Source organism: Cebus imitator, unplaced genomic scaffold (assembly GCF_001604975.1).
Source record: "Cebus imitator isolate Cc_AM_T3 unplaced genomic scaffold, Cebus_imitator-1.0 Scaffold8, whole genome shotgun sequence".
Classification (NCBI taxonomy): Eukaryota; Metazoa; Chordata; class Mammalia; order Primates; family Cebidae; genus Cebus; species Cebus imitator.
This window is the reverse complement of record NW_016107323.1, coordinates 7,052,655-7,067,004: the sequence shown is the minus strand read 5'-3', so window position 1 is coordinate 7,067,004 and position 14,350 is coordinate 7,052,655. Positions and strand designations below refer to the sequence as shown.

The 14,350-nt window shown below is 45.9% G+C and overlaps 1 protein-coding gene across 1 annotated transcript in view; it reads left to right on the top strand.

The window, feature by feature from the left end:
* Positions 1–14,350, top strand: part of CUNH12orf76 (chromosome unknown C12orf76 homolog) — a gene marked incomplete at its 5' end in the record, with an annotated part of 18,716 nt that overhangs the window by 1,785 nt on the left and 2,581 nt on the right. Inside the window, one exon of the mRNA XM_017541872.2 lies at positions 743–850. Within this exon, the coding sequence (XP_017397361.1) occupies positions 743–850 (108 nt within the window). The remainder of the gene's footprint in view (positions 1–742; positions 851–14,350) is intronic.

The window sequence follows — 14,350 nt, the reverse complement described above, 5'->3', positions numbered from 1 at the left end:
TTTAGTAGAGACGGGGTTTCACTATGTTGACCAGGATGATCTCGATCTCTTGACTTCGTGATCCACCCACCTTGGCCTCCCAAAGTGCTGGGATTATAGGCATGAGCCACCGTGCCCAGCCAATTTTTGTATTTTTAGTAGAGACAGGGTTTCACCATGTTGGCCAGGCTGGTCTTGAACTCCTGACCTCAAGTGATCTACCCACCTTGACCTCCCAAAGTGCTGGGATTACAGGCGTGAGTCACTGCGCCTGGCTGGGATCTTAATTTCTATTTTTTCTTTTTTAGCCCTTGATTTTTACCCTGTTAGACTGACTTTAGGAATCTGACCCCCTAAAGTGCAAAAGAATACATTAGTGTTGTTGAAAGCCACTGAGTCTGTGGTAATTTTTTGCAGAAACAAATACAATCGGGATTTAACTTGCCTTGGGGTGCTGGCTCTCCCCCGTTTTCTTCTCAGAGCATTTCTTGGGTCCTCGCCCCTTGCTGAGCTCCCACCATAGCCTAGCGGACCAGGGATGGACTTAATCAGATTCTCCTCTTGGGATTTTACATAAGGGGAGCAGGGGCTGCATGCTCAGCTTCTCTGTGCTGCACTACAGGCACAGTGCCTGGCGCCACCCGTTCTTTAGGGGTCCATGGAGATATCTGTTGGCCCTGGGTTAGGCATGAGCTAAGGGATAAGAGGGTAGCTCACTTTGGGGGCTCAGTCCTTTGATGCTACCTTTGCTCTGGAACCTCAGGAGCTATAAGGGGGAGAGGAACTTTGCTGAAAGGCACGTCCTCCCTACAGAGCTTGAAGAACAATCTAACCATGCTGGCATGGGGCCCATCCAACCTGTGATGCCAGTGTAAGTCTGTGAAAGTCACTTATATTCAGAGAATGTGGATTGGGACCCCGAAGAACGACTTTATGGTGGGCACCTTCATCTCCTTCTGGTGAGTCCAGCACTAGCAGCCTGAGAGTTCCATGGGCCAACCTCACCCTCCATCCTTATTTCCCTGCCACTCCAAGGCTCCTCCTCAGCCAGAACTTGCCTGTGAATGCCCCTTGATGGCTGTATCTTGTTCTCATGCTGCTAATAAAGACATATCTGAGACCGGTAATTTATAAAGAAAGGAGGTTTAATGGACTCACAGTTCCACATGGCTGGGGAGGCCTCACAGTCATGTTGGAAGGCAAAAGGCATGTCTTACATGGTGGCAGGCAAAAAGCGAATCAGAGCCAAGTAAAAGGGGAAACCTCTTATAAAACCGTCAGATCTCATGAGACTTATTCACTATCTCCCACTACGTCCCTCCTACAATATGTGGGAATTATGGGAGCTACAATTCAAGGTGAGATTTGGGTGGGGATACAGTCAAACCATGTCAATGGTCCTGGCTTCTCTCCCATTAGCTCTCTTCTATCTCCCAGACTCTTTCCAGCTTTCCTCTTCTTCTTTTTAAGAGACTGGAGTCTCACTGTGTTGCCCAGGCTGGTCTTGAACTCCTGGGCTCAAGGGATCCTCCCAGCTCCACCTAACAAGTTGCTGCCAGTATAAGCACACACCCCTACACCCCCACAGTTTGCCCATCCTCCCCAGTCCAGTGAAATCCTCAGCTTCTTCACATCCCTGTTAGTTCCAGGCACCAGCGTCTTTGCCTTCTATAGAATGCACAAAATTATAGCCTCTTAGAGCAAAAAGGTCACTGGGATTAGGGAGGCTAAGAGTTCTTTCTTCATTCAGGGATTAAATCTTCCACCTGCAGGGTGACATGGCTTGCCTTAGTCACCAAGTAAGGTTGGGAAAGTATTTCTGGGATGGTCATTAGCACTTTCTTTCCGAAGGAAGGACACTACAAACTCACTTTCGTGATCACGGTATTCCCCACCTACAGGTTAAGCGTGCGAACTGGCTTTCATTCCCTCTTTTTTCCTTTGACGCAGCACTAAAAATTTTTTTGTTTTTTCTGTTGCCCAGGCTGGAGTGCAGGGGTACAATCTCGGCTCACTGCAACGTCCACCTCCCAGGTTCAAATGATTCATCTGACTCAGCCTCCCGAGTAGCTGGGATTACAGGTGCATGCCACCACGCTAATTAGTGACCTGGCTAATTTTTGTATTTTTGGTAGAGATGGGGTTTCGCCATGTTGGCTGGTCTTGAACTCCTGACCTCAAGTGATCTGCCCACCTCAGCCTCCCAAAGTGCTGGGATTACAGGAGTGAGCCACTATGCCTGGCCTGAAACATTTCAATTCTTAAAATTTACATGTTCATGATGACACAGAGACAGGTTTTCTGTTTAGGAGAGGGCTGAATTCTATTAAAGCTGACCTATCATATGTTGCACACTCTGGAATGAACATGAGAGATCAGAATTGAGCTTCCCAAAATGGTGGGTCACATTGACCCAGTGTTGTTCCAGGAAAACATTGCAATATCCAACATGAGAAAGTGCTGCACGTACCATGTATGTGTTGGGATGGTGGGCTGAAATGTATTATTAAGCAAATGTTATCGTATTTGTCTATTAAATTCTGAAACTGCCTTTGCAAAATTATGAGTGAGACAATGAAAGAGATCTAGGTTAACCGACTTCATCTTGCTTCTAACCTCCAAGCTGTCTTTGTTCATTCCCAGGCATAGGCTGAACTTACTTTGGGAGAAACTTCATCTATAGTTTATAGTTTAAACAAAGATGGTAACAGCCCTTTAACAAAGCAGACCTCCTTCTTGCCTGGGACTAGATTGCCTTTGTAGGACTAACATTAGCCACAAGATTAGAAATGATGGTTTAGGAGTCATGCAGCTGGAGGCTACAATATTCTGACCCTCTTTAAACTGCTCCTAAGATCCGTGCTTGGGATATTTTGCAGACCCTGCACTTGATGGATCAGCTGGCATCACCCAGATCAATAAACTGGCTCATCTGATCTTGTGGCCCCCACCCAGGAACTTAGCGCAAAAGACAGCTTCGACTCCCCGTGATTTCATCTCTGACCAATCAGCACTCCTGGCACACTGGCTTCTCCCAACCCACCAAGTTATCCCTAAAATCTCTGGTCCCTGAATGCTCAGGGAGACTGATTTGAGTAATAATAAAACTCTGGTCTCCCGCATAGCTGGCTCTGCATGAATTACTCTTTCTTTATTGCAATTCCCCTGTCTTGATGAATTGGCTCTGTCTAGGCAACGGGCAACGTAAACCCCTTGGGCGGTTACAATTCTGTTTAGTACTTCCGTCTCGGTCAGGCATGGTGGCTCACGTCTATAATCCCAGTACTTTGGGAGGCCAAGGTGGGTGGATCGCTTGAGGTCAGGATTTCAAGACCAACCTGCCCACCATGGTGAAACCCCATCTCTACTAAAAATACAAAGTTAGCTTGGTGTGGCAGCACGCGCCTGTAATCCCAGCTACTTGGGAGGCTGAGGTAGAATTGTTTGAACCCAGGAGGTGGAGGTTGCAGTGAACTGAGATAGCGCTACTGCACTCCGGCCTGGGCAGCAGAGGGAAACTCTATCTCAAAAAATAAATAAATAAATAAAGTCCATCTCATATGATGTGCTGATTAGGTTTCATATCTGGGTTTCTTATCCCAACCTCTTTCTTGACAATCTCAATCTTTCTTTTTAAATAAATGTTATAGAAATACTAAAATGTATTGTGAATAACACCCACATACCACCATCCAATTTAAGAAATAAAGCATCACTAATCCAGTTTTGCTTCCTGCAGACTCATCCTTCATCCCATTCTCTCTATAAACATCCTGCAGCTGGGCACAGTGGCTGCGCCTGCAGTTCCTTCAGGATGCTGAGCGTGGAGGATCGCTTGAGCCCAGGAGTTTGTGACTGCAGTGTGCTTGCACCTGTGACATAGCCACTGTGTTCCAGCCTTGGCAACATAGCAATTCTCCATCTCTAAACGAAATCCTGAATTCGACAGTTGTCATTCCGTTGTTCGTTTTTACATTTTTACCACACATATATGTCTACATATGTAAAAATATATAATTTTTATTTTTGTATTGGGGTGAAATTCATATAACATAAAATTAACCACAGTAAACATGAACAATGCAATGGCATTTAGGACAGTCACAATGTTGTGCAACCACCGCCTCTATCTAGTTCCAAATCATTTTCATCACCCTGAAAAAACACACCATGGCCATTAGTAGCCATTCCCCATTTCTCCCTCCATCTGTCCCCTGCAACCACCAATCTACTCTCTGTCTCTAAAGAGTTACCTATTCTGGGTATTTCATATAAATGAAGTGATACGATATGTGGAGACTTTTGCGACTAGCCTCTTTGACTTAGCAGACATAATGTTTTCAAGGTTCATCAATGTTATAGTATGTACAGGTATGAGTACTCTTCCTTTCTCTCTCTTTTTTTTTTTTTTTTTTGAGATGGAGTCTCGCTCTGTTGCCCAGGCTAGAGTGCCGTGGCATAATCTTGGCTCACTGTAACCTCCACCTCCGGGATCAAGTGATTCTCCTGCCTCAGCCTCCTGAGCACCTGGGACTACAGGTGACTACCACGCCCAGCTGATTTTTTTTTTCCCCAGACGGAGTTTTGCTCTTATTGCCCAGGCTGGAGTACAGTGGCACAATCTTGGCTCACTGCAATCTCTGCCTCCCGGGTTCAGGCGATTCTCCTGCCCCTGCCTCCCGAGTCGCTGAGATTAGAGGTGTGCACCACCACACCTGGCTTATTTTTGTATTATAGTAGAGACAGGGTTTTACCATGTTGGTCAGGCTGGTCTCAAACTCCTGACCTCAGGTGATCCACCCACCCCGGCCTCCCGAAGCACTGGAATTACAGGTGTGAGCCACCATGCCCAGCCACGCCCAGCTAATTTTTTTATTTTTAGTAGAGACAGGGTTTCACCACATTGGCCAGGCTGGTCTAGAACCCCTGACCTTGTAATCCAACGGCCTCTGCCTCCCAAAGTACTGGGATTAAGGTGTGAGCCACTGCACCCGGCCTCTGTTCCTTTTTTTATGGCTGAATAATATCTCATTGTATGGATAGAGCACATTTTGCCTATCCATTCATCCATAGATGAACATCTGGGTTATTTGAATAGTGCTGCTGTCCACATTCACGTATAGGTAATTGTGAGAACATGGCGTCACTTTGGATTTCTCTAAACTTTATATCACTCTGCAGCTTGCTTTGTTTGTTCAATGTTAAGTGATTTCCATGTTGATATGCACATCTCTAGTTGATTCATTTTCACTGCTGCAAAGCATCCTATTAAAAAAAATATTCTATTTTATTTTTGAGACAGGGTCTTGCTCTGTTGCCCTGGCTGGAGTGCAGGGGTATAATCACAGCTTACCATAGCCTTGAACTCCTGGGCCCAAGCAATGCTCCCACCTTGGCCTCCTGAGTAGCTGGGACTACAGCCATGTGCCATCACACCCAGCTAATTTCTGTATTTTTTTTTCTTTTTTGAGAAAGGGAAAAAAGAAAGTAAAAGAAAAGAGAAAGAAATGAGAGAAAGAAAGAAAAAAGAATGAAAGAGAAAAAGAAAGAGGAAGAGAAAAAGAAAAAAGAATGAAAGAGAGAAAGAAAGAGGAAGAGAAAGCGGGAGAGAGAACAGGAGTCTTGCTTTATGGCACAGGCTAGAATGCAGTCTAAAAATGGGTATTGAAAACCTCTTTTGTGCCAAGAACTGTGCTTAACAATGGAGACAGGAAGGAATAAGGGAGGAAAATAACAAACAAGCAGCCAAGAAATATTTCATTTAAACCTGTGAAATGCTATGTAATTACTGAGGAGTGATTTACTTCCAATTATGTAGTCACTGTCGTCTTTGTAATTGCTGACTTTCAGATTGGGTCTCTGAGTGGATGTCCAGCTTGTTGGTGGTGATGTTGTTTCTGTTTCTTTGTTTTCCTTCGGCGGACACCCCTTCCCCACAGAGCTGGACCTTCCCGGGTTCAGCTGTGCTTGCTGTGAAACTCTCAGCCATCGGCAATTTCTGTATTTTTAGTCGACACAGGGTTTTATCGTGTTGTTCAGGGTGGACTCAAACTCCTGGGGCTCAAGCAATTCTCCCACCTCAACCTCCCAAAGTGCTGAGGCGTGAGTCACCGTGCCTGGTCCAAAGCAACCGATTGTATGAATCCAACAATTTATTTATCCATTGTTTGAGAACATTTGGGTTATTTCTTGCTTTCCCTCCTATAAGCAATGCTGCTGAAGCATATGTACAAGAGTTTCTCTTGTACATAATTCTGTAACTCCAGTACATGTAAAGAATTTCTCTGGGGCACATATGTAAGAGTTTTATTGCTGGGTCATGGGGAATGCTCTTCTTCAAATGTACTTGCTATGTCAAATATGAGCTCTCTTTTCAAGAGCTGCCCAGTGGTTCTCAGCCCCAGCTATGCATTAGAATCATCTGGGAACTTTTTTTTTTTTTTTTTCCCCAAGAAAGGGACTTGCTCTGTCACCCAGGCTGTAGTGCAGTGGCAAGATCTTGGCTCACTGCAGCCTCCGCCTCCCAGGTTCAAGCAATTCTCCTGCCTCAGTATCTGGATATAGGTGTCTGGATAACTCTCCAGACTCACGGAATCATAGTCTCCAGGGATGAGACTGGGGAGCTACAGTTTCGAAAGCTCCCTGGATGGTTACACAGCCAAGGTGGACAACAGCTGGGGCTGAGTTTCGGCTCACTCTGTCTCAGCTTCCCAAGGTCAGCTCATAGAGGGCAGCCATCATCTTATACTTGCTAATGTCACTCAGCAGCTGGGCCGAGAGAAGGTACTCAATAAATAAACTCTGAATGAGTAAACAAAGCATTTCAAACAAACCCTTTATGCTGGACTCAGTGGCACAGGTATATAATCAATCGGTAACTATCTCCTACTGTTGTGAGGAGTAAAGGAGGTGGTGCTTGTAGAGCACTTGGCATATATAAACTGCTGAGTAACGAGTAGCTCCTGCAGCCAGCTGTGGTGGCTCACATCTGTAACCACAAGACTTTGGGAGGCTGAGGTGGAGAACCACTTGAGGCCAGGAGTTCAAGACCAGCCTGGGCAACATAAAGAGACCTGTCTCTACAAAAAAATAATACAAATTAGCTGGATGTGGTGATATACACCTGTAGTTCCAGCTACTCAGGAGGCTGAGGTGGGAGGATCAATTTGAGCTCAGGAGTTGGAGGTTGCAGTGAGCTATGATCGCGCCACTGCACTCCAGCCTGGGCAATAGAGCAAGGCCTTTTCTCCAGAATGAAAAGAGAGAAAGAGAGAGAGTAGCTGCCATTTTCCATGCTATTGATAAAGCTAGTGGGTGTTTCTGAAAATGGACCAGACACAGCCTTAGACTGGAAGGTGCTGATGTGTTATTGAGCCTCCAGGCAAAGCTGGTGAAGACACCGGAGTGGGACTTTATGACTTGAGAAGCTGTCCTATCTATAAGGGTCCGTGTTCAGCAATGTTAAAGAAGGGGATTGGGGACAGTAGGTTTCCTTTAGCAAGTGCTCACTATGTGCCAGATACTGGGCAAAGGAGCTTGCAGACATATATCATTTGATCCTCACAATCCATGAGGTAGGTATGACTATGCTTCCAATTGGGCAGAGAGGAAAAACGAGTCACACAGAAGCAAGTCATGCAGCAGAGCTAGGATTGGAATGGAAGTGGCCTGCAGAGCCCGCCTCCCAACCTGCTGTTATGCCTCCCATTGATACTTTCCTGTGTCTGCCATTTGGCTTTACTCTGGTGAGTGACAAGCTGTTCCAGGGGAAAGAGCCTGTCATCAGTTCTGTGCACAACAAGGTGAAAAAGATAGCAGAGGTGAAGGAGGAGATCGTGGAGAATGGAGTGAAGAAGTTGGTGCACAGTGTCTTTAACACAGCAGATTAAACCTTCCCTTTGCAGGCAAGCACCTAGTAGTGTTACTAGACCCCAACACTTACCCAAAGATAGCCATTGGGTCAGGGTTTCTGCACTATAGTCCCTTCTGTGGTCGTCAGAAATATGTTACAGGAAAGGGGTTCTGATCCAGACCCCAAGAGTGGGTTCTTGGATCTAGTGAAGGAAAGAATTCAGGACAAGTCTGCAGTGCAAAGTGTAAGCAAGTTTATTAAGAAAGTAAGGGAATAAGCCTGGTGTGGTGGCTCACACCTGTAATCCCAGAACTTTGGGAGGCCAAAGCGGGTGGATCATCTGAGGTTAGGAGTTCGAGACCAGCCTGGTCAACATGGCAAAACCCCATATCTACTAAAAATACAAAAATTAGCTGGGTGTTAGGTATGGTGGCGCGTGTTTGTAATCCCAGCTACTCAGGAGGCTGAGGCAGGAGAATTGCTTGAATCCGGGAGGCAGAGGTTGCAGTGAACCGAGATTGCGCCACTAAACTCCAGACTGGGGAACAGAGCAGACTCTGTCTCAGAAAAAGGAAAAAAAGAAAAGAAAGTAAAGGAACAAAAGAATGGCTACTCCATAGACTTAGCAGCCCCAAAGGCTGCTGGTTGCACATTTTTATGGTTATTTATTGATGATATGCTAAGCAAGGGGTAGATTATTCATGCCTCCCCTTTTTAGACTATATAGGGTAACTTCCTGACATTGCCATGGCATTTATAAACTGTCATGGCGCTGGTGGGAGTGTAGCAGTGAGGATGACCACAGGTCATTCTTGTCACCATTTTGGTTTTTGGTAGGTTTTGGCCCGTTCCTTTACTGCAACCTGTTTTATCAGCAAGGTCTTTATGACCTGTATTTTGCGCTGACCTCCTATCTCATCCTGTGACTTAGAATGCTTTAACCATCTGGGAATGCAGCCCAGTAGGTTTCTGCCTCATTTTACCCAGCTCCCATTTAAGATAAACTTGCTCTGGTTCACACACTTCTGACATTTGTATTGCACATCTATTGTGAGGTAGACGGTACTAATTCCACTACAAATCAAGCCTTCAGGAAGTGAGGCAATGTGTGAGGTTGTAAAGCCTCCAGATTCAGAACTATGCTTGGGTCAAATTCCAGCTCTGCCACTTTTTGTGTGTAGCGTTGGGACAAACCCTTAGCTCAGTTCCCTCATATATACAGCAAACACTCACTGAATAGAATATGCTACTTACTCTTCCAGTCTCTGGATGGAACAGAGAGCAAGAACAAAATTGCTGTGCTCATGGACTTTACATGGTAGGGCAGAGCAGGTCCTCAGAAAATTATCAAATGTACATTAAATGTATAAGGTAAACGGTGATGAGTCTAAAGTGAATGGGGGGAATGAAAGAGAACGAGGGTAGGGAGAATGTACGTTAAGGGAGAGTTGCAATTTTAGAAAAGGATACCTGGGCAAAGGCTCCCTGAGAAGGTGGTGTAAGATCTTTTAGGCTGACTCACAGTGCCATGGACGCCATGTTAACCTTTGTGATCTGCACGGACACTCCAGATGAGTTCCTGGAAAATCTAAAGTGACTGGAAGACCATGAAAAGTGGAAGAAATAATCAACCCTTGCGGCGCCTACTTAACTTTGAGACATTCTCCATGGCTCCTTATTCGGACCCTAATTGATAAGGCCATTGGACATTGTAACGGACCTTGGTCAACCTCGCAACTCCAAACCCTACGACCCCCACCAAGCTTGCAAAAAACCGCCCTAAACTGTAACTTTCCACTGCCCACCCCAACCTATAAAACCAACTCCTATCCCACCGCCCTTGGCGGACGTCCTTTTTGGTCTCAGCCCACCTGCACCCAGGTGAATAAACAGTCGTGTTGCTCACACAAAGCCTGTTTGAGGGGGTCTCTTGATTCAGTGCGCACGTTTTAACAGGTGGCATTTGTAGAACAGAAACATAGTATCTATTTTCCAGGCCTGTAATGAAGGTTTAATAAGAAAATGCATGGATTCGTAAAAAATCTATAGGCCCCAAATGGACCTACAAGACCTCTACCCCAATGGATGAGGGAACGCCAAGCATAGCAGAACGGTAATCGTAGCGGAACGTTGGCACAAACGGAAAGTTGATCCGAACGGAAAGCTGGTTCGGGGGAAACGTTCGTTATGGAGGAACTTAATCCGGAACAAATCTTGGGCAGAAGCGGAACTTAGACAGGTCGCACAGTTACCATGGCAATGACGCGCGCCCGGAGGGCGGTGGCAGCGACGCAGTGAGACCTGGGAGGAGACAGAGGCAAAGCTTGCAACGGAAGTGGTCTCTCTCCCTCTGCAGGGCTGGAGAAGATGCTGCGCCCTGCGTTATTGTGGCTGTGCCTTGGCCTCTGCAGCCTCCTGGTGGAGCAAGTAGAGGCCCCGAGCCCCGTGGATCCGCAGGAGCGGAGCCGGCCATACGCGGTGCTGCGCGGGCAGAACCTGGGTAAGCGGCCCTCGGGCTGGCGGGCGGCGGGTAGTGCCTGAGTTTTGCTCTGGGTGCTGGAGCCGGGCATGTGCGGAGTGGACAGCGGTTAGAGTAGGGGGGTGGATGGGAGGGAGTGCAGTTGAGGCCTCTCAGGGGTCCGCAAGACCCCGTCTCCAAAAGAGGGGGAGAAAGCCTGAGCTTTACCTTGTCAACACAAGGCATGGTGTCCAGTAGGCTCTCAGTATGTGCCGGTTGCCCATCAATGAAGTGCAGTCTGGGTCTCAGTCTGGGTCCCCTCCTCTCTGGCTGTGTGGGCTGAGGCTAGACAAGGCACAACACTTACCCCACCCCTCTTCTTTCCCAAAGGAGCCAGCATTTGTTGCAAAATCGATAACAGTTGTTGAGCATTTCCTGTATCCTATGTCTTGTGCTAAGCATTTTGTATACGCGAATTCATTTGAGCCTCACAGTAACTTAATGAGAAAGGTACGATTTTGCAGCCCTATTTTTTTTTTTCTTTTAAGATAGGGTCTCTGTCGCCCAGGCTGGAGTGCTGTGGCACGGTCTTGGCTCACTGCAGCCTCGGCTTCCTGGGTTTAGTGATCCTCCTACCTCAGCCTCCCAGGCGAGTAGCTGGGACTACAGGCAGGCGTCACCATGCCCGGCTAATTTTGTTGTTGTTGTTTACTTTGTAGAGATGGGGGTCTCATTTTGTTGCCCAGGCTGGTCTCAAACTCATGGGCTAAAGCAATCCTCCCGCCTCGGCCTCCCAAAGTGTTGGGATTACAAGTGTGAGCCACTGCACCTGACCTTGCAGCTCTATTTTTCAGATAAGGAAAATGAGGCTCAGAGAAGTGAAGTTATTTGCCCCAAGTTACATAGCTAGGAAGTGATGAGGCCAATACTAGAATTTGTTTGGTGGGGCTTGAAACATAAGTTGTGGGAGGATATCTTCAACACACACACACACTACATACATAAGTGTGTGTGCATAGCTTTGGAAGGAGTTCTGGAACTTACAGCTTAGCAAACTTCACGATAAATCTGCCTCTTGCCAAAGCCTTCCCTTCCTACTGTATATCCTTGGTACATCTGTATATCTACAAAGTGGCTACTAGTATCATTTTGGATTATCATGACTCTACATGAACTCAATGTCTGCCATGTGTTTACCCCTTCCTGTGTACCTGGCAGTCTACACATCACACTCTACATATCTAGTTTCCACACATTATCCACTCGATCCTTCAGAACAGGGTTTCTCAACCTGGATATTACGACATGTTGAATACATGATTTCAGTGGGCAAGGGGGACTATCCTAAACACTATAAGAACTTTGGCAGCATCCCCAGCCCTTCGATACCAGTAGCACCCCCACCCCCAATCAAGGTAGTCACAATCTCTCCAGACGTTGCCAAATGTTCACTGGAGGCCAGATCCCCATTTGAGAACCACTGCCGTGGAACAGTACTACTGAAAGGGTAGCCTGCAGACCAGTGTGAGTCTGCAAACTATGTTATCTGCAAAGAGATGACTACAGAAATTGAGAGTGTTTTGAAACTTAACAGTTTGACATTGTTGCAACATCCAAGCACTTAGAGACAGTTTTAGGTGTCCCTGAACTGGAATGCTTTGCAGATGAAGGGAGCTGGTTATTAGTCATGCACAGTAGGGCTATGTAGTGGTCTGAGACAGACTAGAAATTATAAAAACTACTTCTTTGCCATAGATAGTTTGAGAAATGCTGTCATATGCAACCCTGTATAGTCGCGTTTTTTTTTTTTTTAATACGGAGTTTTGCTCTTATTGCCCAGGCTGGAGTGCAACGTCATGATCTCAGCGCCCTGCAACCTCCGCCTCCCGGGTTCAAGTGATTCTCCTGCCTTAGCCTCCCGAGTAGCTGGGATTACAGGCATGTGCCACCACGCCCAGCTGATTTTTGTATTTTTAGTAGAGGCAGTGTTTCACCATGTTAGTTAGGCTGGTCTCGAACTCACTGCAAGCCTCCCGGGTTCAAGTAATTGTCCTGCCTCAGCCTCCCAAGTAACTGGGACTACAGGTGCACACAATCATGCCCAGCTAATTTTTGTGTTTTTAGTAGAGATAGGGCTTAACCATGTTGGTCAGGATGGTCTCAATCTCTTGATCTCATGATCTGCCTGCCCTGGCCTCTCAAAGTGCTGGGATTACAGGCACAAGCCACCACGTCCAGCCTAAAACAGTCCTTTAAGGTTCTGCCTGGGCCTGCCTTTCAGCGAACTGTCAGTGTGTGCGAAGTATAGCGAGAAATGAAAGGATGACTAGTGGGAGAACTGATCAGTCCCCACATGCATGGCCACTGTATGCCTAACAACTCATGGTTGTAAGCTCCTTTTTATTTATTTATTTATTTTTTACGGACAGCCAGAGTGATCAGCTCCTTTTTAAATTTTATTTTTATTTTTTTAAATTTTTTGATATGAAGTCTCGCTGTGTTGCCCAGGCTGGAGTGCAATGATGTGATCTCAGCTCATTGCAACCTCTGGCTCCCAGGTTCAAGTGATTCTCTTGCTTCAGCCTCCCAAGTAGCTGGGCTTACAGGCGCCTGCCACTGTGCCCGGCTAATTTTTTTTTTTTTTTTTTTTTGAGACAGAGTCTTGCTTTGTCGCCAGGCGCCAGGCTGGAGTGCAGTGGCATGATCTCAGCTCACTGCAACCTCCGCTTCCCAGGTTCAAGCAATTCTCCTGCCTCAGCCTCCTGAGTAGCTGGGACTACAGGCACGCACCACCACGCCCAGCTAATTTTTGTATTTTTTAGTAGAGATGGGGTTTCACCATGTTGGCCAGGATGGTCTCGATCTCTTGACCTCATGATTTGCCCACCTCAGCCTCCCGTAGTGCTGGGATTACAGGTGTGAGCCACCGTGCCCAGCAATTTTTGTATTTTTAATAGAGATGGGGTTTTGCCATGTTGGCTAGACTGGTCTCAAACTCCTGTCCTCAGGTGATCCACCTGTCTTGGCCTGTGCTGGGATTACAAGTGTGAGCCACTGTGCCCAGCCATTTTTATTTCTTAAAGGTAGATTTCCATCCCCCAATTCAGTCTTCTGCATTCTTGCTTTGGGAGGTTTTTTGTTTGTTTTTTTCGGTGAAGAGGATTCTTCAAAGGGAGTTTAAAATATTTTTAGAGCCCTTCCAAAATGCAAAATACAAGAAAATGGTTGATTTAAATGAAATTTTATAAATTGAACTTTAAGTTCAATTGTAGTCCAAACCTTAGAAATTTAGAATTCTTTTGGAAATTAGGGCAGATATTTATTTAACAAGGGCTATATTGAGACACGACATTTAGTTCATGTAGATTATAGATTTTGTTTGACAAAGATCTTAAAATTACTTCTAGCCTTTGGAGTTATGACATGCTGTCTTTGTCACCTTCTCCTTCCTTCCTCCCCCTCACTCACCAAAAAAAGATGACTTTTCTATATAGTCAGTTTTAAAATAATAACTGGTTTAAGCATGGAGGGTAGGGAAAGGGGATCACAGATACCACACAGTTACTGATTTAAGTAAAACTATGGTCAAATCTTGGTTTTTCAAAGGAACAGTAATGAGACTGAAGAACAACCGTGGTCTGGAACCTGAGGTCCCTACAAACACACATCAGTGTACATTTGTTTGTTTTGAATGCATCCCAAGATTGCTGAGATAGTCACAGAAACAGGATTCATAACACTGCTGCTATTGAATAAACCTCTAACAGGTTGCTGGTTACGTTAGTAGTTTATATTTTTTTTCTTTTTTTTGTTTTGTAGTAGTTTAAAGCCCAATTCCTTATCCTCTACCACCAGGGCTCAACTTGTGTAATCAATTGTAGCTCCAATTTCTCACCTGAGCACCTTGAAAATTTCAGGTGTGAAATTTAGTCTTAAAAACATAACAGGTGGCTCAAGCCTGTAATCCCAGCACTTTGGGAGGCCGAGGCGGGTGGATCACGAGGTCAAGAGATCGAGACCATCCTGCTCAACATGGTGAAACCCCGTCTCTACTAAAAATA